General features: G+C 31.7%; 1 protein-coding gene across 1 annotated transcript in view; it reads left to right on the top strand.

Annotated features, from left to right (window-relative positions):
* LOC118187971 (regulator of G protein signaling 7-like) overlaps positions 1-25941 on the top strand; it is a 434333-nt gene extending 408392 nt beyond the window's left edge. The window contains exons 13-16 of the mRNA XM_085818561.1: positions 5312-5386; positions 10405-10516; positions 14732-14824; positions 15816-25941. Of these exons, the coding sequence (XP_085674687.1) occupies positions 5312-5386; positions 10405-10516; positions 14732-14824; positions 15816-15863 (328 nt within the window). The 3' untranslated portion in view covers positions 15864-25941. The remainder of the gene's footprint in view (positions 1-5311; positions 5387-10404; positions 10517-14731; positions 14825-15815) is intronic.
* The last annotated feature ends 508 nt before the right edge of the window (positions 25942-26449 follow it).

Genomic DNA, 26449 nt, shown 5'->3' on the forward strand with positions numbered 1-26449 from the left:
CTTCTGTAATTTTATTATTACTTTCCAAGCCTGTTTTGCTAGAGATACTAGTGCAATATCATGTATGTCGTCCATCATATCATTCTAAGTACTCGCATGCAACACCATAATTTCCTCCGAGCTGAATTCTTGATTCTGTAAGTCACTTTCTGCCAGCATTTGTTAATGAAATCTAAGCAACACAAAATCTTAAAAAAAGAGTTTTCTGGAAGTATCTGAATGTTAATCTTATGTTAAAAATTACCTCAAAATATGTTTAATAAAAATATATAAACCGAGTGTTTTGATAAGATAAGCTTTTGCTGAAAAGTCACAAAATTATTAATGAACTAAAAGAAGAAAAATAATAGCTAATAATAATACATAATATTCGCATAGTTTAATGGAAACAATAGTTTAACTAATTCCCTTCACAATATTCGTCAACAATTTTGTATCACGAATAATAAAATTGTGGGCCACACTTGATAAATTTACAATAATGGCTTATGTTTATTTGAAGGCGCAGTTCGATAAATAAATTTCATTATTTAAGTGAGCACTTTTTATTAATTTTGATATAAAAAAAATAAAAAAAAAAAAAAAATCTGAAATTTTTCAGATTTTAAATTACGTCCAAAGGGGCGTTTTTTTAACGTTTTGAGTGTTACCTTTATTTATTAAATATCATGTTCTTTGCACTTAAACCATAAAATTCAGTTCAAGAGCAATATCGCAAAATAATGTTAAATTAAGCATATCTTTAGAATTTCCGATATACACAGTCTCGCGAGCTGGAGATAAAAGTATTTTTTTTCTATATAACGTTGCCATTTCTCGCTTTTAAAGCATTGAGTTTGTAAATCAAAAATTCGTTAAAGTTTTACAAAATATAAAATCCATAATAAAACAAATTCCAAATTTGGGATTTCAGATGCCCATATTCGCAGTAGGATTTCGTCATTCAAAATTCGATGGCTCTATGTACCATTGTTTTATCACAATGCGAGAAATAGACAATCATTTATGTAGATTTTTCATTATTTAATTTCTTCAAATATAATGCAGGACTCTAACATTTTGTGGCAACAGTTTGAAAAGTGAACCGACGTTTATGAGTCCGACGCAAAATGCCAAAACGAAAGCAATAGTCCTTCGGGACTGAAATCCCTTTGGACTAATTAATTGTATATGAATTTTGAAAGAGAATTTTTTAATCTCTTGCTGCCACTAAATTATAGCATAAATTATTCTTTTTCTTTCAATTCATTAATGACTTTTATGATTTTCAAATAAAAGTTTACTTTATAAATGCTTTTTATATATTTTTATCTTTTTAGTCTCTATGACACTTTTTCAATCAAATTATTCACTTGAAAATCCTTTTTTTACCAGTGAGTAATCAGTCTTTTATTTCAGATCATTCTGTTATGTCAATTTGTTGAAAAATTCAGCGATTTTGTCAAAAAGTTAGAAATTATAAAATCTCGAATAAAATTTTACTTAAAAGGCATTTTCTGCTCGACTCGAAGGTGCAAAAGTAAGATTCTGAGAGTTTGAGTTTTTTCATTAAACGGATATATATGCAAAAATTGATTTCAGTATTAAGTTTTAATAAATGCGAATCTAACTTATGCAGTAGAGGGAAAGAGTCGCTCTACTGCATTGTATTGTTCTCCACTTACTCGTAAGTATGTGTGCAAACCTTGAGCTGGATAACTTGACAGGAAATAGTTTAAAAATGGATGGCACAGTTTTGACCATAGAAAAAAAACACCAGATGCTATTAGTTTAAAAAATTCTAGGAAGTCGCTAATTCATATTTCCTTATGATTCTTATTTTAAAAGAGGTTGAAGAACTTTGATCATTTTAAATATTGATAGCAGGTACATTTTCGTATGTTTAAGTTCTATAAAAGATATTACGTACCCCAGTAAAATTAAACAGATTAATTTTCAAAATAAAATAGTAAGAGAAATCTAAAATTGTAAGATAAATTTGTATGAGTAAAGTTATAAGTAGGAAAAAAATTAATAAACTTGCTAGATTTCATTACAAATAATTTTAAATGCTAAACACTCTTGTTGTTTTTTACATTAATGAGGAGAGATAAAAGCAAGAAAAATAGTGATCTTACTGAACTTAAAACTGAAGAAACGATATTATCCCCCTTCTCTTTCATACTGTAGAATATTTTTAAAAAGATATAGAAAATGGTCCTGTTATTTCTTTTGATTATTCGTGTTTTGAAAGAGGGGGAAGTAATTGTTTTATAATCTGAGAAATTTTATCCAATGACGGGCATTTGCCTATTCAGCGTTGGCCATTCCTAAGGCCAGAAGCGGTGGTCATTTTATTGTGAAAGCACCTAATAGGCTGCCACCATTGCCTCTTATAAAGGGACGGAAAGTTACAACCATACCTTCTCCGTGATTCGAACCTGGACCTTTTGGATGTCCAGCGATTTTCGAAAATCGGCAAGAAATCGGAAACGACGCTGAATTTTTATCCATATTTCATATAAAAGATTTTTTTCGCTCTAGCCGATAATACAAACAATAAATATCTGATACTTTTAGTTTGTTCGTTAAATCAAGAAATGTAACAAAAATCCTTTAAACATCAAATTTAAAAAATAGATCTAAATCAAAACTTGAAAAAAAATTTCATCACACTGCATTGTCATCCATAAACAAAGTGTGCCGCTCAAACGGTATAGTGGTTAGGGAAGCCTACTGCGCTACCAAAAAGCCCACGTTCGAATCTTGGAGAAGGCATGGTTGTAATTTTCCGTTCAATAACAGGCAACGGCGGCTGCCTATTAGGTGCTTTCACAATAAAATGGCCACCACTTCTGGTCTTAGGAATGGCCAACGCTGAATAGGCAAATGCCCGTCATTGGATAAAAAAATAAAAAATAAACAGTATGTGTATAAGGTTTGATTTTGATAGCTTATCAGGAAGTAAATTAAAAATCTATGACAAATTTTGACCATGCGACAAACACCATGAGTGAACTAAATAAATGCTGATAAAAATTCATTCGTTGCCGACTGAAGTGTTCGTAACTGGAAATGTTGTTCGTCATCCGAGATGTTTTTTGGTCAGAAAATTTCTTCTTAAACACGTTTGTTTGTCACCAAAGGCATTCATGATGCCAGGTTTCATTGCACTGTTTTATATTAGACACACAATCATACATTGATGCCAAGAAATCCATTCATTGTCAAATGACAATAAACGGATAACTAATTAACTGATATATTGCTATACAGATGCACTTTTTAATTCCTACTAATCCTAAAAATTTTATGCCACCTTTCTGCACATCCTGCATTTCCCAGAATAATATCCACACCACCTACGAAATGAATTAGCATCATAACTATCAATATCAGAACATTAAATGAAGTAAAACTAAAAGTTCTATTTTGACTTCAGCTAACTAACACAAATTTAATTCCGCTTAGCGCGTAAATGAGAGATAGAAATGTGTGTGATTATGGCAAAGCCTCGAAGGCTATCTGCCTAAAGGGAGGGATGCCTTTCGTTTAGGATTTTCAAAGGGAAACTGGCTCGTATACGCGTTACACATGGGGAAAACCACGAAAACGCCCATGCAGCCAGCCCGTTCGCGGGATTCGAACCTCGGACCGAACTACCAGTGTTCAACGACTTTACCGCTCGGCCGCTGGTGGGCCGAGAGATAGAAATGAATTTTACTTACAATTCAAAAATCTAAATTATGGTTCTGCTCCCTGCACTACTACTGAGGATTGATGTTGAGTAAATTCGGAAACTCATCGACTGGTTATAACAAAGAAGTTTCATTACAGCTGGTTGACATTTACCAATTATTTTTATCCCTTCAACTAGTATTAGGTTCAACCAACAGTTTGACATCAAATTTGCTTGGATTAAAGTTCAAACTGATTAAATGGGAATTAAAAAAAGAATTGTCAGTGGCTTTCAAGAACAACAGTCCCTTATGAGGATGCCCAAATTATCGAAATTCCATGCAAAATTCTGCTTAAATCAAATATTACTTTTAAGTCGTAAGATTGCCAAACTATAGGCTTCCCAAAGCTTTTGCTTCCAACTTCTGAAGAACAGTTTATCCGTGAGTCGTTTGTGTGTTCAAGATGGTAAATCCATCAATAACAGATCTCAAACTTTAGATGATAATTAAGAGACATCGAAGAATTCTACAAGAGTTTACAGTTACAAATTAAAAGGTGGCGGACGCTAATTCGTCGCCACAAGGATTTGCCGACTGGATCCCCTTGTCTCCAGTCGCTGTTTAAAGAGAGGAGTATCATCGCTCTTTTCCGCATATCTTCGTCATGTTACTGGAAGCACACTCGACGTGTATTCGGGATGCCCGGAGTTCGTATCCCGGCAAGGGTAATGCGGATTTCTTCAGTTTCCCTACATCGAAAAATCCTGCAAGATTATAGCACGATAATATCAGTTTAAATTCCGTAGTAAATCAACTGAACATAAGTTTCTGATGGAATATATGGCGCAGTTAATATAGTGTAAATTAACAATAGCAACAACTGTGCTGTTTACTAACTGAAATTTCAATTCAGGATTAGAGAAAGCTATTTTGTCATGGCAGGCTTTCTTTGAGAACTGAAAACAACAACTTCTTTGTTTAAGTGTAAAAGTAGAGGGAAAGAGTTCTGAAACGGTATATCATTCAATAATTTCGGCCCACCAGCGGCCGAGAGTAAAGCTGCTGAACACTGGTCGTTCGATACGAGGTTCTAATTCCGTGAACGGGTTGTCTGCATGGTCGTTTTCATTGTTTCTCCCTGTGCAATGTGTATGCGAGTTAGTTTCCCTTTAAAAAATCAGCCACGAAGGCTTCCTTCCCTTTATGCAATAGCCATCGAGCCCTTTGCCAAAATCTAATAAACCAAACGAAACCATTCATTAATTTACCATGACTTATCAAATGACAATCAAATGAATCGTTGTAGAGAAACAAGAAAGCCTTGATTCTAAATGGATCAGGCTTTGTTAACCCAGGAAGCGATAAATCCCCTCTACAGATATAAATGAAAACTTCTGATTCGTTTAAAAAACTTCTGCATTTTGAGTAAACTTTAATATTCGTTTAAAAGCCTTCAGTACTTTCTCACAACTTTCTGCATAATTATTTATTGCTTAAGGTTACGTTAAGGTGGCGTTAAATATTTCTAAGAAAAATATATATTTTATTTAAAGAAAAAATTTATATGGCCTATTTCATACTAGGCAACACAAATGTATTAGATTTACGCCACCTTTCGTTTTTTAGCGCATAACTTTTTATTTCTTTTCAAGGTTCTATGACGCTGTTCAAGAACTAAAACAAGTGCACGCTACAGAAGTGGAAAATAAAGTCCAAGAAATTTGGAAGTGAGTAACATTTTTGAAGTTTCCTATTTTGAATCTGTTGCACGTTTCATCGAAGGAAAAAAATGAGCAGAAGCCGGGGGTGCTTATAATCAAGAGAGCATTTTAAATTATCCTAAAGTTTATAACTAATGCATTGTTACTGTCATAAGAGAAAATACTTCTTAAGCACCTTTCCTTCCTTTTTGTTTCTAAGCAGGCGCTGATAACATATTTTTTAAGACGTCGGAACTGGCTTTTTTCTTTTAACTTCTTTTTTCTAAAAATGATATTCGTAAATATAACCGAAACGATTTTCTCTCTCAGGCTTCCAAACCTTAGTCCTCAATTTGTATAGGTAAGAAAGAACCTTTAACGAAAGTGACTTTTACTTCTGTCTATCCTCAAAGCATGAGTGAAATTTCTGATTTCGTAATATGAGAGACCGCTCTATAGGTAGAAATCAAGTCATCAAACCCGGAACAAGAGTTATCTCTGTATTAGATACTATTTATGAGATGTTTATTGCTTTCAGTTTGAAATAAACGGACACTGTTGCCAAATGACAATGCATAAAATATTTTCTTTTTCTTTAATATTATTAAAGTGTATTGCTAAATAGAGTATTGATCATTCAAAAATAATTTTACCTAGATTTCACAATCACTAGTGGTCATAGATTTAACGGTTAAGATACGTTTGTTTGATTTAGTTTTAACAATTTATTTAAGTTTATTGCGTTTGCCCATATGATGATCTCTCATGCTGATAATTAGTAAGCACAGATCACCGGTGACCAGATGTTTTAACAGAACCGACGTACTTAGGTTTAATTATATTCTTAAATTTTATAGGCATCAGTATTCTATTCTACAGGCGCCAGTATGCATCTATTTAATTTTATTTTCAAACTGTTTCTAACATTGATGCACCACTCCACACGCCTGAGCTACGGGCCAGCTACATGTGACCGGCATCCTGTAGGTCATCGGTGACGGGCACCTCTGTAGCTACAGATTTAATTTAAATTTAAAGGTGTGTTTAAGTTCACTGCACTTTCCTTCAGCGATAATTCTCTCTTTGACCCTAAGTAATCTTCAGTTTCTCTGTCATTAATGATTAAGAACATTCACAGACACCAGTGGCTATTACTGCTGATGGTCAAAGGTGTCCTTTGATTTAATTTTAATTTAAGTATCTTGTAGAGTCATCAGGTTATATCAATGCAGGAGCTTGAAAATTGTGCAATGCCATTGCCGGAATTCGAGGTCTAGACCTCAGGAATACGTATCAAGCATGCTATGCTTTCACTTACACCGTGAAGGCACGTGGAAAATAAAGAGAAAATACCTTATAACCTATCTAAATTTTGCAATACATGAAAAAGTAATCTCAATTTATAACTCCATCTGTAAGTCATTGGTGACTAACAACCTTGATGGACACCTTGAGTCTTTCGATTAAATGTTAATTTCAAAACATATATAAATTCATTTTACTGTCTTACACCGATGACTTATTAATTGACAGGAAGCATCTTTAATTAAGTCAGCGATCACCTACATCATTGACCAGCTCCGATTAAAAACAACTCTGAATTACACTAAGCTACAATTGCCTTTTGCTTTTCATATCGAACTAAATTTACTGCGGTGCTCCATCCTGATGACACATTTGGATTGCCTTAAATGGCCTTCAATCTATAGGCTCCCTTTGACAGACATCCTCCATTTACACCACCGTTCTACGTCGGTGATCCGTTGGTTAAGCCAAAGTGTGCTTCATCTTACTATAGATCACTTATGGCTGATATCAATGACAGCACAGGTATACTTCGACATAATTTTTATTTAAATATCTACTCAAATTTATTACAGTGCTCCATACTGGAGGCATATTTAGTGACCGCAAATTATCAACTAGTAGGTCACTGATGACCAGAGCGATGGCACGCATTTGGGTCCTTCAATTAAAATTTAATTTTTTATATTTAATTTTTAATTAATTAAAAATATATATAACTGCACTAGAGTGCTGCTGATTGCTGATCCCCTGACTGAACTCGTGTGACCCTCAACGAGTAATTATGTGTGGCCAATATCTTGTGGGCAAGGATGTACTTCAATTTAACTTTTATTAATTATCTACCTAAGTTAACTGCACTTCCGCAAATAGATGACATATGGGTCTATCTCCTTCAGTCTATAAGTAGCTGGTTACCAATAGCCTTGACAAGCACCAGTGTTTTCCAATTTAATTTTGACATCAGAAATGTTCTTAACAAAGCTATTTCATAATTTTCATAATTCTAGCGTTAGAAACATCATTAGTCAAATATTATAAAACATGTAGGCCGCTAATATGGACAGATCACTCATTCGCGTTGGCAGATGCGCGAAATATAAGAAGCTTAATTTAGCTTTAACTAGAACAAAACCAGTTTTCAAATGTCGCCATTCGGCAAAACATAACTTTCATTTATCTTTCGAAATCAATGAAATTTCTTCTTAACAAAGGAAGGATTAAAAGCCAATAAACGCATTTTTAATTGTTTCAATCTTTTATTTTATTTTTAATCATATATTTAACTGACCTTAATCATATATCTAACTATACTCTGAAAATATTAAAGTATATTATTGTAATAAGAGATGTTTTTAACTTCATATAGTAGGTACCTAGTACCGAAATTTCTGTTTTTAATTTTTTTACACTGTTGCTATATAAATAATTTTTTGAACATTTAATTGATGAACTGTTCTTTGATATGTTTGCCTGCAATCTAAAGTTTTCAGAATGCAAGTTCTTTCTAAGAAGAGGAAAATTCCGGTTTCTTTTCGGGGATTAAAAACATAACTTTGATTAATAGTGTTCTTTTTTAACGGATAGAACCAGCTACTGATTCTTCAAGCCAATTTAACACTATTAGTTAAAAGACAAGCCTTTTAAAAGGTTTTTCCGTTGCTTAGAGATCCTGAATCTTATAGTTGAATATATTTGTTATACATCTTTATTTTGTTAAAATTATTCTACTTATTAAATATTTTATTACAAAGATGTCTGTGAGTTACGAACAACGTTATGGCATTTTGTACCACGAATGAGATTTTAAATTTCTGCATAACATAATTTATAACTCAATGGTTAAATTAATTAATTCGAGAAATAATGCCTGTCTTATATGGCAGCAAGCACATATTAAGTGATTCATCGATGCAGCATCTTTACGCTAGTGGCCGTAGTCTTATTTTTTGTACATGCAACAGTATCACTTTATCGTTAACTTCGCCAATCATCTTTGTACTGGAGACTCATTTGTTGTCTTATCCATATATTTTGTAAAAGATAGTTGCCAGAGCCTCAAGGAGGTTTGACTTCTACTTCCACCCCAATTTTGAAGGACCGGGGGTGATCTGAGGGTCTCTCACCCATTTCCACTGCCACCAAACTACATGAGACGACTTTTAGCTCTCCATATATTTAGAGTGCCCCATTCCGCAAAGACACTATACATTTACAAACATCCATGCCTTCTCTAGATTTCGAACTCGGGCTCTTCGATATCGCAGTAAGCTCCTTTATCCACTGTACCGTCTGGACGATACTATGCTCTATTATAAATTTGAACTTGTCAACTCTTATTTCTTATGTCTATGCCTTTAAATCGAATCAGCTTCAAAATCTTTATTATGTATTCCTTTCTTTCTAATACCGTTAACATCATAATATTCCGAAAAGTGTTAGCCTGTATTTTAGCTTCAAAATCGTCACTTCCAGAGAGTAAAGCATAGAAATAATATTAAGTTAGCGATAAAATTAGTTTTGTTAAATTTTCATTACCTTCTGTCTAAAATTTTTCGATAAGTTTCTTTTTTTAATTCTTTGAATACAAAAGTGAAAGGAACATTTTCAAATTTTGCTTACATATGCTATCCCAAAAGAAAAGAGAGAAAATAAACAATAAATTATGTTTAAAGTTTAATTTAAGCAATGCATTGCATAAAGATGACTATAAATATATTTCTACAATACAAAATAGAAAAAAAAAATCAATTGAAATTTTTTAGATATAAATCTTAAAATGTTTGATCGTAGGCAAAAACGCCTGTCCCTTTCAAGTTTCATGTTATTCAACCTCTTTGTTTTGTAAGTTTAATTATTTTAAATATGAACTATTAGACATATTCATGATAAAAATTAGTTACCGAAGTTTTTTTTTCTTCAACAAATCAATAGCAAATAACTTGTCTTATACTTCATGTCAGTTTGTAAATCTGTCTAAAAGGGGCAGTACATATTCAGCGACATAAATAAATTAGCCAAGCTATGTTCGACTACTTTGAATACGTACTGCCCCCCTTTAAGCAGATTTACAAACTAATTGGGGGTAAAATAATCTCAAGGTAATGGATTTGACATGAGGTGGAAGACAAATTATTTTTATTGATTTGTTAAATTTTTATCTGAAAATTTCCAATTGATTTTTTTATATTTTAAATTGTAGAAATATATTTATAATTATTTTATGCAATGCCTTTCTCAAACTAAACTTTAAATATTAATTTATTTTGAATTTTTTTTTCTTTTCTTCTGGAGCAGCAAATGTAAACAAAATTTGAAAATGGGCCTAACACAATAGTTTCTGAAACTTACAAGGGTAGCTTTGATATTCTTATTACAGTGTTACAATGTAATAACATGAGTATTATTATTATTAATATACATACAGTATTCAGTAGAGATCCATATTACTTAAACCTAAACTAAAATCTTGAGACTGTTAGTGAAGAACTTTACTTGTTCAGAAATCGGATACAGCTAGATTTAACAGTCATAACCCGATTTAACAACAAAAACTGAAACTATGACAAATCATTCACTACTTTCTCTTTTAGATGGTTATAGTCGTTGCAAAAAAACCTTATACAGTATTATGCATAAAACAAATACACCAGTTCGGTGTTAATTAAAATATGAAACCTTAGTAAGAGTTCCTCTGCATTTTAATATTAGTTCGATATCTAATAAACCTTTATTTTCAGCGAATTCCTGGAACCAGATGCTAATACGCCAGTTAATATTGATTCTAAAAGTTTCGATATAACAAAGAAAAATGTGGAGCATCCTGATAGATGGGTGTTCGATGCAGCAGCGGTAAGTTATTCAGTTGTTTTTGTTTCAATTGATGATGTAGCTATATGACTATAAATAAGGCTTCTGTTTACATTGGCAGAAATATACATTCTACATTACACACGGCTTCCACAGAAGAATGAAGCAGATTCAAAACTTATCGACAAATGTATTTATCACTACAAAGAGGCACAGTCCAAACAATCAGCAGCTGCAACTGGTCAAATTTCTCATACGCTACGAGCGACGGGCTTCTCATGCTTACTGCATTAGCTGACGTGGCAGTTTCAACAGCAGAAGTCTTTCTGTGTGTTCCGAATCAGTACGTACATATAATAATATTTACCATGGGTAAGAAAATATAGAATACGTGTGTGTACCACAAGTCTTTTTAGTTAAGTACTACCTGATTACATTCATATGCAGGGTATACGAAAAGGAATGGTAGGTTTTTTCGGAAGTTCATAAAAATTAATTTCTCACCTTGCACAGACACAACGTACACCATTATATACAATAACTGTTCATATTTCTCATATTTATTAAATACAATACTTCAGTGCGTTTATCCTGGAATACATGTTACATATCCACGCGGTAACTGATATCATTCCAAATTCGATGTATCATGGCCGCCATAATGGCTGCAGTGTATGCACTATCTGATCACCAAATTTTCGGATGCATATAAGTAATGGAGGTGAAGTTAGGAGAATGGGGTGGTCAATGGAGAACATTTCGCTCTCCATTTGCAACACCTGTTACACTATTAGAAGCAAACGCGCATTCTCATGGAAATACGGGGAAGGGGACTACAACAGAAGAATGTAATCGTCAAGATTAGTATTCATCTGGGAGTAACAATACATTTTTCAATATGTTCACAAAAAAGGTCATCGGTTATACCTACAAAAGGCTCTGGACGAAAAAAGAGCATAGCCGTTTCTCGCGGAACACTGTACAGAAAGCCTCATGTGAAAGGAAATAACTTTATTTTATTTGTTTTGAACCATGCAAGAGCTAAGGTATGAGAAATTTGTGCAGTTGTTGCAGCTGCTGATGATTTGGACTGTGCCCCTTTGTAGTGATAAATACATTTGTTGATAACTTTTGATTCTGCTTCACTCTTTTGTGGATGCCGTGTGTAATGTAGAATGTATACTTCTGCGAATGTAAACAGAAGCCTTATTCTATCTTCCATTAGATTTAAGCACAGCGATACGTTTTAAGGAAATTGATGAATAAGCTTCTTACTAGACATACAAGCAATAAAAAGCCGGTTGTAGAATAAAAGACAACATTTAAATTGAGGGTTCATTGGTATTTTTCACTAATACAGGAGCTTCCGAAATAGGTTAATTAATTTCACTGGTTTTAAATTAATCAGCTAAACATTACATAAGATTCACTTAGTAGCTCACATTTGTTTTCAGACACTTGTGTCTTTCAGTTTCCTTTGCAAATAGCACTTACTGTAAATATTAAAGCAATTACTTTACTTTTCTTCCACATGTAATATCCGTCATCCTTTTTTTAAAAAAACCTGCTTGTTTTAAAAAACTATTCGAAAGATTTTTAGAAAAATAAAACAATATATTCGAAAAATTGTGAAAATGACCTTGCATAAGTGTTTGAACACTTGGAGCAAAAAGTTTATATTTAATAAAAACACGAAAATAACGGGATATTCAAAATTTCGTTGGATACCTTTTAGCTAAAATTGCATTTTATATACTTTTTGATTAATTTCATTTGCGTGTGGCGTGTGTGTGTGTGCGTGCGTAAGAATGCTCTATTTTGTACTGTTTCGTAGGAATTGCTTTTAGTAGATCTTTCTCAGAAATGTCGATCATGTTTCCATATTTTTCCCCAACTTACTCCATATAGGTTCCATAGTATTTAAGTCTGAAGAATATGAAGAAGTTTTGATAACTTCAGAACAGTTTCATAATAACCAAAAGCGAACATTTAGAACTGTAAATTTAGGACTGTTGTTCTGATAGAACATGAATACATTTCACATGCTAAGTTTTCTCGCAGACGCTGTTAGGTTTTTTTTTATTTATTTATTTAATGCTTAATTCGGATTTTGCCACCTATTTATTCGTCTATCATCCCCAAATATATGTTAAACCTTGAGTTTTCTGCAAATATAATATTATCCTAATATGATAAAATTTGGCTTATCATGGATTTTGCAAACGCCAGGCATATTTTCCTTCTTTTCTTGTTAACGAACAATTTTCTCTTTGCTGATCACCCATTGTATCCATGTGCGCTAAATGAATCTCCTAAGGTTAACTTTTATTGCAAATCGTTCTTCTGAGTGTGCTGAACGTTTTACAATACTAATTTTTAGATTTGTTTCATTTTTCATAGAGTAAATCTGCGATTCCTTGGTGTTAGCTTCGAATGTGTTCCAGACTCCAGTGTATTTCCAACAGTTCCACGCAGTTTGTATCGTTTTATTACATCAAAGGTAGTTTAACACTTTACATCAAAGGCCTTTTCAATATTTTGAATATATTTCCCACCTTTAAGAAAGATAAATTATTAAACTTGTCAAAGAGTTGGTAGTTAATTTGTCGTATCTTGCCATATTAATTTCAAATATGAAACTATTGATATGAATGAATATCTCAAATTCTATAGCACATTATCGTACCTGTGTGTGTATGTATTACTTTTTATTATTTTTACTAGGTTTTTTTAATTGTGTTGTTTTATTTTTGTTCCAGTCTAGTATATTTTCTTTTTGTTAGACTGTTACCAAAATTTTGATTTATATTTAATTATTATATCTTGATTATTTAATTAATTTCGCAACATGCTGCACGAATTTAAGAATTCATAATTTTAATTTTCAAATTTCTTAACCCTTGTTTACATATATCTACCTTATGTGTGTGTATGTATATATATATATATCTCTGTACATACATATATACTGTTACGTGCGTACAGACACTAATGCCGTATGATGGCAGGCGGTACCCACAAAATTCGAAATCTCATTTCGGACATAAGCATTAATTTCCTCATTAGAACGTTTTAAAACGCTAAGAGATAAGCTTCGTTTTTATGAGTTGTAACGTATCTGGGAGATAAATTTTTACCATTTAATGCTTTTCTAGGAAGAATATTTAAATTTCAGAAAATTAAACTACGGACTTCTCTGATTTTATATCACTAGATCCATTCCAATGTATGCGGAACCAGTGTAAGGTGCCACATCTCATATCATCTGTTTAAACTGTTTAGAACAAAGCCCTATAATTAATATAAAAGGTCTTTAGATATTGATTTGAAAATCTAACTTTCTCGCAGGCCTCAAAGTGCGATACAGCGATAACAATACACTCACTTCCATCTCCTAATTATTCTAAGGAGTGTGAGACAGCCGCTTAGATCATTAATACTTTAGAGAATTCTAAAGCTTTAATTGTTTAATCTCTCAAAAGATCGTGGACTAGCTTTCATAATGAAATGGAGCTTTTCTTAAGTAAGGATGGTACATATCATCATATTATAGTAGGTTCCCCTTATGCATTTAGAGTAATGGTGGATTCAAAATTTTTAAAAATTTCTTCGCTACCTAAATAAATGATTACATTAATGGGTTCTCCAAACTAAAAGTATTGTATGAATCGATTCTGCCAAACCGAAGCGAATTCATCGCTGATCAAAGACTTTAAAGAAATAAACAATAAGTTACAAGAAAAAGCACTAATTTGCTGGATCAAAATTCTGATATGATTTGATAATTTTTTTGACAACAGCAATAAAACTTTAGTGAGAAATATTTTTAACTTGAAAATTGCAAACAGATGCCTTATTGCAAAAGAGAGAAGAGAATTTAGCAAATGTTTCCTTTTAATCACTATTCTGTGAAATATATTGTAGTAGAATAATACAATATGTAATTTACCTTTTTTTTTTTTTTCGAGTTTTCTAAAAATCTTACACCTACTGGCGTAAATATTTCTGATGAAAGTTGCTATAAAGAATTTCAATTTCATCGTGTTTACATTGGATGCATTCATTTCTGAGACTAAAATTAACTGAGAAGCAAAGTTCAAGCGTTCCACTAATCGTTCTGCACTTTTCAGTTATGCAGCAAAAATTTTGATTATAACTTTTAATTCTGTCTTGTAATAAATATGAAATATTAATCAATTATAGAAAACATTTTCATAAATTTTACTTTTTTATTTATTATTTTATATTTTATTTCAGTCTCATCTATATTTGCTCATGAAAAATGACAGCTATGCGAGGTACTTGAGATCGGAACTTTATAAAGAATATTTGAACGGGACAAAGAAAAAGGTAATGCTAATTAAAGTTTCTATTAAATAGTTGAAAATTTTAACTGTCCATTTTCCGCATGTTTAGACGAAGCAATGTTATAAATATCTATTGTTGGAGGTATGACGCTGCAGTCGATAAAATAGTGGGGGCGAATAGAATTCAATAGTTAGAAGAATAGATTTCAATAGTTAGAATCTGTTCACAGCTCGTAGTTCAGTTTAAAAATTAAATATTGTCGGTTTTATAATTATAGAAATCGAAGTCCTATTATATGACTTTATTATTATTTGCACTTATTAATTATCGATATAAATTAAAACAGATCGTGGAATCTTTATATAATTAAGAAATCAGAATTAATGAAAAATATTCAGTCATATTATTCAAGTCTACGAAACATTCTCATTTTTTCTTCTGTGTTCAACACGCATGTAATTTCCTTATATATATATATATATATATATATATATATATATATATATATATATATATATATAGGAATGCATTTATGCTGTTACGCTAAATTCAAGGGAATATAATATTAAAAAAGTGTGTTTTTGAAAACGCGCAATTATTATCCGTTAAAAAAGTTATTATTATTAAGGAGCATGCACTATTAATTTGTATTCATATAGAGCGTTTCGGTGAGATACTTCTGAATATTGCTCTCTCTTATCCTACATTCATTCTAATTTCAAACCAAAATTAAATTGATCTCGCATTACATCTTTAATATTAAAAATTAATTGAGGAAAATATACGTTCCTTGTTATTTTACTTGCAGAATATTCCTCAGGCATATGTTAAGATACAATTACATATTACGCAGTAAACAAACCATAAACGTTTCATTAGCAAACTTCAGAATTAAAATTTAGTTCTCATAAAACTATAAATAGAGGCAATTTACATGCTTTTTTACTTACGTCATTTTAAACACATCAATTATGAATTTATATTGATAATATATATAGATTTATACTCACTCTTTTCTTTTTTCATTTTTCAGAGTAAGCTTTTCATCCCCAAACTGCCAAGTCTAAGTATCGGATCCTAGTGGTATATCGAAGCACACTGAGAGTTCATCCGAATCAAAAACCACATCATAACAATATTTTGATATACCTTTCATCATCGTACACAGAAAAGTGATGGGAAAAATTATATTTTCGTAGCATCATCAGTTGCATTTCAGATCTTCAACAAGTTATTTTGGGTGTACAGAAATGAGAACAGTTTTCGTACGGTTCCCATAAATATTAAAATGTATAAGACAGTGAAAAGAGGTTATTCTGTGAGAGACAAGACTTATTTTTTATGCGATAACAATTATGCATTACCTAATCATAATCATTGTGTTCTCTAATTTTAAAATCACTGTCAAATTATCATCTCAATGGACATAATTTGCCATTGAAAATATTAATTTAAGTATAAAATGCTTATTGTGTTCTTTTGAATCTCAGAAACGAAAAGCAAACTTTCATTTTCTGTTAATGCTAAAATATTGCGTCACTTAATTTCACTTGATTTTAGCCTATATTTCTCATAACTAGTTCGTGTTGAAGTTTTTCCTGATGATATCATATAGTTAGTAACACTATTGTCAAGTTGTGTCTTTTGTTATTATCTGTGTTTTGATTGTGCTATTATTTTTATTTGTAGTACGCGTAACACTAAAACGTGCTCTGCTATTAAACTCTTCTACGTTTCAAACTTAATTCATTAAATTCCTAAATGAATAAACCGTTATTTTAAGGAATTCATCTCATCTTTATAAACAGTTTATTGCTTTAAAATGATATGTTTTGTATACATAACAGGAAATGGTAAAATTTCTGAAATGGGTATACAAGATATTATCACAAACATTGGAATAAAGTAACTATATTTGTTATTAAAATTTTTCAGCTTTATTTTTTAATAATACAAGCATTGCCTGCGTTCGGACATAATTTATTCAAATTTCTATTCTAATAAACTTAACACTACTTAAATAATCAGCAATTTTTACATAAAAATGTTAACTATTTTTTTTCAAAAGAGAAAATTTATGGTCCTTTTCATGGCCGTTAACGATTCAAAATAATTTTGTGCTGGAAACAAAGCAAAACTGAAAATATTTATAAGCGTTTTTACTGTAACTCTCTTACATACACTTTTTGAAGAGGAAAAGATGGATGATGTTCTATAAGCTGTTAAAATATATTCAGTGCATCAGATTTTGAGGAGCTCTGTAGAAGATCTCTGGCTAGAAAATAAGTGTACGTAATCTGCATTGTGTTTCCTTTCAGTTCTAACTCATAGTATTTGACTTCAGTTTCGAAACAATGCGACAAATAAAATTAAGCAAATGATTTTCAGCCAAAATGTACATAAATAAATAGCTTACGGATTAAGATTTGAATTATTAAGGAAAAGGGGAAAACAAAGTGTAATATAGCCATATCGAATTAGCACCAGCTGAGTCAGTGAAAGTAATATAACTTATTTGAACTTCATTCTAATCTCAAAATTCGATTTAATAAAGAAATTGCGAAAAGCTGAAAAAGTATTATTTTCAGTAATGAAATTTTTTCATCTCTTTCATCTATTAACCGTCCTGTGAATGCTTTGTAGTAACCGAAGTTTGCTTGATAAAATGTCTTCGCATAAATCTAATTTGGCAGTTACACTTCTGTATGATTTCGGGTTAACTTTGCAACAAACAGAAATTAAGTTGAAAATAATTTGTAGTCGTCGCTATACTAAGTGAACTCGAAAATAAATCAGTGTAAACTGCTGAAGTTAATATTATGAAAGTATTCTAGTTCAAGTTTATGTTTTGGTGTTAATGAATAATATTTTATCAAAAGATATACTTAAATTTTAAATGCATAAGGACTTAGAAAATAGTCAAAACACTTATATTTCTCAAAGACAAAATCAACCATATAAGTTTTAAAGATTTCTCGATACAAATATTATCTCAGGTAACGGATGGTTCTACTTTTTTCTCGAAGAATACTTCGAAATCTTTCGTCTTTTAAGAAACGCTTAATTTTCACTTAATATTCGGGTTCTTCCTAATTAAGCATACTCTATTAGAACAATAAGTTCTCATGATGAGATCTTGAGTTATTTAAACCATCCCAATTAAACAGGTAAACTATGGAATGAATAAATACTAAATTATGAAAACGTTTCGAGGCTGTCTGACCAAAGAGGCTATCTTGAGCAACATTTGTTTAGAAAAAATCGCTAATTTTACATTACCTAAGTTTCTTACCAAACCTAAGAAAATTTCTACCAATCTTTCAACCCTGAAAAAACATATCCAAGTTGGTCTTTCAATGTACTACAGCTTTCAGCCAAGTGATAACGGCAAGTCCTTACAATCCTTCATATCAGCACTCTGATCAGCAGATCATGTTTTAAGAATATACCTCCAAAACATTAGGCTTGTGTAAGGACAAAGAATACATTGCATTTTACATTTTCCAATGTTTTGCGAGAATGAACTTTCTGTTCTTAAGTCTAAATAACCGGAAAGTCTTTTTTGTGAATGAAACAGAGCATGGAGAAATCTTTCATATTTACAAAATACTGGCCTAAAATTATGAATGACATTTTTTCCTCTTCGTATTTTTATCAAATTATGACAGGTTTTTGCTATTTTTTTTTCTTCAGCTAAAATAAAATTAAACGGAAAAAAAAAAAAAAAAGAAAGTGGTGAGAAAGGAAAAAAAAAAAAAAAACTTTTAACTAGTGTAGATTTTATATAAAACTCCGCTGATTTCGAAGATAACTGACGTAGTCTCCTTTCATTCAGAGAGTAAAACATCTGCCATCCTGCCATGAGAAAAAGAAGCCAAGATATCTTTTAGTATTTCATGGTTCAGAACATTTTCCTCCGATGAAGAGGGGCTTATGTTAATCGCTCTCGAAATCGCTAAAGATTGATATAAAACTACGTCAAAGTAAAAAATTTTGCTTAGTTTTATATTTTACATTTGCATATACCTTTACCATATTCTTCAATTTCTTTTGTTGGTTATTTTGTTTTTTAATCAGTTACGCCATTAAAAGCTGCCTGTCTAAAGAGAGAAATGCATTTACGGAACTAGTTGCCTGTTACTTTTCTTCCTGGAGAATTAGCAATTTTATATTAAGTTTTTTCTTGCTATTTAAGAAGCCCTTTTAGAACTTTGGATTATATATCTGTTTATTTTGTATATTATAACTTTAGTTACTCTGCCGTATTGGTCATGACCAACTCTCACTTTGTAATTACCTTCTGTTTCCAGTACGTGTCGAACATACTTGACTAAAATTTATTTGCTACTTTTTTTCTTGAACTATAGCTTTACGTACATGAACCGTAATATATATTTTACTATCTTAGTCAATTAATTCATATTTATTCATTTATAATTAACAGCATATCAAAATATTGATGCAATAAAACACTTGTTTCTGCCAACATTGCTTTTAAATAAAAGAAGGATATTATTAATTAATATGTGTTAAAAAGATATAAGTATGTGTAAAAAGATTTTCAGCAGTGGGTAATTAGTCCTGGTGGTTACGTAACGCGACTGCAAAATCTTTTACTCAACACATGGAGCATGTTATTAAAAAAAACATAGCAGCATATCTTACAAAATGCAGAAATTAAATTCCAAGCAACAATTTTAAAAATTATCGCAGTCCGAAGTAGCTTGTTTTGAAAATTGTAGCAGATCGGGGCAGGGGCTAATGAACATTCGAGTAGTTTCTATATGCCTAGTTGATGATGATATTCAACAATTGAAGTTTTGACTATTTTAATTTGGAGTTTTGAATCTTCAGTTGCTATCAATGATTATCCAAAGGAAACTGCAAAATTTTAAGCATGAAATATTATCTTAGTTCTGTCAGATTTAATGGTAAATATTTTATTAAAAATGTACACTTAAGATGAAAAACAGAAAACTGAACTTTGGAAGGATATTTCTGACTGATTTGCCTTTTTACATGCAATAGAATAAAAAATAAAAAAGGGAAAATAATGCACAAAAGGGCAAAGATTACTTTCATATTTATAAAACGAAATAAAATGATTTATAATTCGTGAAACCTTACTTTAATTAGCTTAAAACATTAATCATTTGATTAGTTTTTTTTTTTTTTTTTTTTTTTTTACCTTTTAACTTAAAATTTAAAAATTTTTCTTAACAGCTTGCTTGTACAGGCGTAGTGCCTCTTATTTACTTAGTATTTTTTGAATATTTCTGGTTGCTATTTTATGAAAAATTAATCAAATTTAAGCAAGAGAAAGGAATTTTCCTCTTACCTTTCAGCACATAATGTGCTGAAAACTGCTTTCGTAGAAATTTAGCTTTAAATCTTTGTTTTGGCTCAGCATTTAGCGCAAAATTCGTCAATATATGATTTTTTATAGCGGTCTGAAGAACATATATATTCCTAGGCGCAATTTAGAGCAAACTGGAGTAGCATATATTTCTTGCCATTGCAGTCACAGCTTGTTGAAAAGCAATATTTTAGATAAAATTATTCTTCAGCTTTAGAAAAAAGTAGGAATCAATAAGATCCTTTTTTTTCTGGTGAGATTATTTAGCTAAATTTTGGAACTACTTCACTGATAAATGATAGATTGTAAATGCAGCTTTAGAATCCAGATGAGCACCTATATGTCAAAGCCTAGCTCATGTAACTAAAATAATTATCCAGCAATAAACCAAATATACATTTTGATGCCTTAAAAACTTAGTTTCGCACTTTTCAAATTATTCGTAACTAATGATTTTATAAAGTTTTATAAATAAGGCTATATTTTAAGGTAATTTAGGTTAGATATGATTCATTAAAGTAAAACACTTAAGAGCCTTAGACTCTAGAAAGAATGCCTTCTAAGGGGGTTTGTAGCGTCATTAGGTCATTCTGAAGCAGGAGATGTGAAAAATGTGCAATGCCCTCGCCGGGACTCGAACCGGGACCTCTCAAATATGCACAACGTGCTACCGTTACACCACGAAGACATGCTAGAAAGTGAAAGAAAATACTTTATAGTGTACGAAAGAAAATCCATTAGTAGTCAAACCACACTTGGAGAAAACACCCTAAGCAAGCCAGCAAGAACTGAACCAGGGATAAATGATCAGTGCTCGGCTGTGTTACCTAAATGGCTGCCGCTGAGCAGTATCTAATTTAAATTGAGCAAACCTGATTATCAGTTTCCACAATTTCTAAAGCCCAATATTCAGTAAAAGTACTATGTCTTCAGGTACAACAATAATTACATTTGATACTAACATCCTTTCTCAACAAAGAAATTTAACAAAATCTGCCATATTATATAATAATGTGTTTCACTCTTTACAAGTGAAAATCTTAAAGTTCCATATAAAACTTGCATTGATGTAATTTATGAAACAAAGTTTTCTTTATGCTGATATTTCTATTCAAATGTAAATACACCTTAGCTGATGAATAATATTAATAAAAAAATTTACTAAGGTTTGTATTACTTTCATTTTTTACAAATCTAATAATTATACATGTAATATTTGTTTTGATAATACAATACCGATCGCATTTATTTACTACCAGTCCTGAAACCTGGATATCACAGCTTTCGCCATAGAAAGAATATTTATCTTTAGAAGACCACATAGACCCCATATAAAATACTACAACATTTTCTCATGCACTCTAAAATATGCATAGAAGTGCCAAAATATCGTGTACAAATAACCTAAATAGAATCATAGTACTATCATGCTGCATCTGAATAGGTTTATCAGTGCGTATATAAAGTGATAGAGATTTGCTGAAATTTCTAGCGCTCTTTATATTCTGACACTATTACGTTTTAACAATTAATATCATATAACAGCTGAAGATCTTGAGTTGGGTCATAACATTTTGGAAATGAAAGCGAAATTTGGATTTTCACATATGGTCATTTCAAGAGTATACAATAATTACTAGAGTGTGATGTGATGTCAGGGGTGCAGCCCGACCCTCCTGGCAGACTTTATGTCGCCCTTTGGTCTTTCTATGGGCTGCACCGTTACCAGAGTGACCCACTTTAAAGTTGCAGCACTATGATAACCACAAAAATATTCCAAATGGCTATGAATAGCTTTAAGTAGGAGAATCATTTCAAGCGCTAGAGGAAAAACATTGTCTCGAGTAATGTCGGCACTCGATACTGAAGCCTCAACAAACATCAGCGAATAGACTATAACCCTTTCTCTTCTTTATATGAGGTCTAGCTGTCATTTCTATACAGGGAACCTTTGGTGAATGTACGACGTGCTGTTACGCAGCTCGTCTTTATAGAACAGTTCTGACCTTGGATGCTTGATATCAGGGTGAGAGTAGCTGATCTAAGCAGTTGCGTTTAAAACTATTTTTCAGTGGCCAGGACGATCTGTGGGTTGAGAAAATCCAGTGAATCCATAGATCCTGTGCAATAACAAGAAACCATACAGCCTGTGATGACAGTATTAAGATATGAGGATTATTTAAATGATATTCAGTGGAATACCTCAGAAGTCTATGAAATGCCTCTGACAAGTCACTTACCTCTCACTCTACGTGCCTGACTGCCGCTCTATGTGCGTATTTTTTTTTTTAATAAATTACATCTCTTCTTGCTCTGGGTTCATCAAGATCAGCCTGGCCTCTTTTAACAGTATATTAGGCAGCCACTAAATCTAAAGTAGCCAGATTATAGTAAGAGCAGAACTTATACGAATTTTTTAAGTCTTGCCATGACCATGTCATGGCTGTCTCTATGCCAGATTTCAATAGCATCTTGAATATCATACAATGTTGTGCAATAAAACTATCTTAACAGAATTCTGGGTTGTCAGACGTTTAGGCCTTTACCTACTAATATATGTTAAACTAATATACTCTTTATATTCGAAAGACTACTAAGCACTTTCGCTAAGATGGCACTGCTATGGAACGCACAAATTGACACTTCTGTATATAGTAATATTATCGACCTCTCTGCAGGAAGTATGGATTTCTTTCTCTACAGAATATTCCCTCACATTTATGGAGTCCATTTGTCTCCCATTCTACGTTCCATGAGGGACATACGAGATATTAGACTTGTATACAGGAGGCTTTTAACACTTGGCCGTATAACGTTTTACTCAAACAAGGAACAAAAGGTTGAAATTAAAAGTTTTTGATATTATACACAGTTTTACAATTGATACATTTGCTACATGCATGCAATTGATACATTTAACTGCAAATAATTTCAATTTTATTAATAAATCCTCACTGCGTTCTTTCTGTAACAGCAACTCGCTAAGAAGTTTTAGAAATTACCACCCTGTTTTCAGACAAAATGCATTCAAGCAAAGAAATATTAATAGAGAAAACTTGCGCAACAGATCTGAAAAATCTTCCTTATCTCGAATACAAATTTTATACTTAAATGTGCATTTTTATGAAAAGTATTTTATTAACAGATTATTTTTTATCGCAGTGGTAATTTTTTTTTTTTTTTTTTTTTTTTTTTTTATGTTTGCAATAAAAACTATCAGACTCATTTTTCAATAATTGCAAGGGATACCATTTACAATTCGGTCTATAAATATTAACAGAGTAAACTTACACGACAGATCTGCAAGTTGTTCCCCATCCTAAATACAAATTTTATATGTAACTGTGTATTTTTATTAAAAGCATTTTAGTAGCAGATTTTTTTTATCGTAGTAGTTATTTTTTCATATTTGCAGTAAAACTATCAGATTCATTTCTCGATAACTGCAAAGGAATCCCAATATCAATTAGGTCCATTTTATAAAAAATTTAAAATATTTTAGACTATATTTTAATAAAATAATTGTATATGTTAGAATTTAACATAAATAACCCTAGTAATATAAACCAAATTTCGTTTAACATTACAAGATATTTTCCTTCTGATTACACAGACTGAAATTTAAGATCAGGAAATTTTATGAGAAAGATGAAGGTTTTTCTCCTCATTGTAATATGAAGCTTTCTCTCAGTACAAGCGCATAGATAAAAATACGAAATGTACAGGCGCGATAAGATGGCTTTTCCGCAAAGCAGTTTTAGGGTTGCCATAAAATGGCAAGGGAAGGCAGGGTTTCCGCATTTGGCGAGAAATCGCCCATTTGGCGACAAAATTCGCGATATGCCATGGATTGATGGAGAATCTTCTGGAACGAATTCTTACCGGTTTAGCCCAGAATGTTCTCGAACACAAGCCGAAAGCTATATAAACCCTGCTGGTCCGCAGTCAGTGTATGTCTCGTCGAGAGGGCGAGTGAGAGTGCGGAGTCGATCGAGTTGACAGCCGGGCAGCGAGTGCCGAGTGGGTCGTCGAATTCACCGAAGGAGTCTCTTAGTGTATCGCGGTTAGTGCATCATCGAGAGAGCGTGTTGAGCTCCGAAAACGACTGAACCAAAGAGTCGGAAGCAGTGCTGTGTGTGTCGTCGAGTGCATCGCGAGTTGTAGCGTGGAGGAAGCTGTCTCCACCGTGATAGCCTGATAACCTGAAGGCTGTGTCGCTGATTGTTCCAGCGTGTTTATAGTATATCTTCGACGACTGTAAAAAGTGTTATTGGAGCTGTCCTGATTAATATTGGCTAAATAAAGTGTGTTTCGATACTTCATCAAGTGTCGTCGTTATTCACTCCAAATCTACGAACCCCGTACGAACGTGAAGGAAGAAAATAACGTAACAAATGGTGTCAGGAAGAGAAAAACGCAACAATATCATTTGATTAGTCTTCATTTTACGTGGTTAGCGACTCCTGATATTTATTTGGCGACAAAGAAAATTTATAAAGACGATAATCGGTGAAATATGCACAGAAAGAAAAAACTTGGCAATATAAATAAATTAACAGAAATTTAAAAAAGATAAAGGCATGCATTTGATAGTGCCATTAAATTAATACACTTTGTTATTTAGACGGTACAGGCTTGTACTACTCGCGATATAAAATTGTAAAGGAATTCAGTGAATAAAATTATTTAATCCATGACACCCAGTTAAACTATATGATAATCTACTTTTCTCTTTTTAGTGCATTGATTTTCAGATTCATTTTAAATAAAAGCTCATTGTATAGAAACCGTTTTTTATTGCACTTTTTTTAGTCTGAATTGCAAGTTATTAATGATGAAATTCTTAGTCATAATAAAAACACAGGCTAAAATTAAAAGAAAATTATGAAATAAAAAAAAATAACTGAACTTCATTTAGAGAATGTAAAAAACACTTTGAATATTCAGTTTTGGAAAGTGGATATAATAGCGATGCTACTTAGAGCTAAAATGAGAAAACGAATATCTTCAATTCCTCATTACTGCTCTAAGATGGCAAACTGAAAACTTTTTTCTCTCATCTGCTTCAGACTACAATATATTTTTTTTTAAAATGCAAAAAATCGAGCAATTAATACTTTTTTTTTATCATTCTTGTTTTAAAAGAGGGCTAAAGCTTGCTTTATAATCTGTTAAAATTTCAAAGCTTTATATCCGAGATATCTTTAGATGCTGAAATTTTAAAATCATAAATGTAAAATAATCTAAAAAATGGAGCAAATTTCAATATTCGCCGAAAATTCAAAAATTAAGTCACCATTTTCATACAAGGAAAAAAAGGGGAATGAAAGTGACTGAAAGTTTTTTTTTCGTTCAAATAATAGTGCAAACGGTAGAATTTAGATATGCTTAGTTTGTTCGTGAAATGAAGATATGTGCGAAAAATCGTTTAAACATTAAGTAAAACTAAAATCATCTGTAATAAATTCTAAATACTATAACTTCATATCAGGAAAAGAGGACCCTAATTTTAAATTAAGACATTAGTAGAAGCCAATTCCTACAAACTGCTATTTCTCACATTTGTCCGTCTCTCATTACCAATTGTTACTACTAACATTATAAAACTATTTAAAGAAGGTCACACGTATTTTAAAAGCCAAAATTGCAAAGGATATGTCTAAATTCGTATATTTACAGAAGAAAAGCTTTTACCAAACCAGTATGTTAAAAAACATACTGGTTTGGTAAAAGCCGTTTTTTTCATCTAAAACTGAGTATACGTTTTAGATTAAAAAAAAAAAAGAAAAGAAAGAAAGTAAAATCAAAGTAATACATATTTTAATAAATAAATTGAATTAATATTTGAAAACCAGTAATCAAAACTCAACTTTGCGGCAATAATTGCAAATTTGTGACATGTATGTTGAAGAAAAATACTAAGTTCTGTATAGGCAGAAATTAATCCATGTTGTAAGCTAAAATAAGAAAATAAAAATTTCTGAGAGTTACAAGTTTCAGATTTTCTTGAAATTTCCTTTTTAAGCATTTAATCTCTATATATTCTTAAGGTATTCAGCGCGAATAAAAATTACACGGCATTAAAATCATTAAATGATTTTACATGTGTAGCCGGAAATTGCGTTCAAGAAGAAAAATTTATTTGGCTTCAGATCATTTCAATTTAAAATGTTGGCGATCAAATTTTTGCATCGAACAATTACAGAAATCTGCATCCTGGGAGGGTCCATCTGGCTTTACCTGCCAGAAGACGAGTGCTTCCACGTCGAAGAAAAGCCCTAATGAAGGACTTACGAACAGATAAAAAACGA

This window comes from Stegodyphus dumicola, chromosome 6 (assembly GCF_044657685.1).
Source record: "Stegodyphus dumicola isolate Sdum_Otavi_A_Nest chromosome 6, ASM4465768v1".
Taxonomy (NCBI): domain Eukaryota; kingdom Metazoa; phylum Arthropoda; class Arachnida; order Araneae; family Eresidae; genus Stegodyphus; species Stegodyphus dumicola.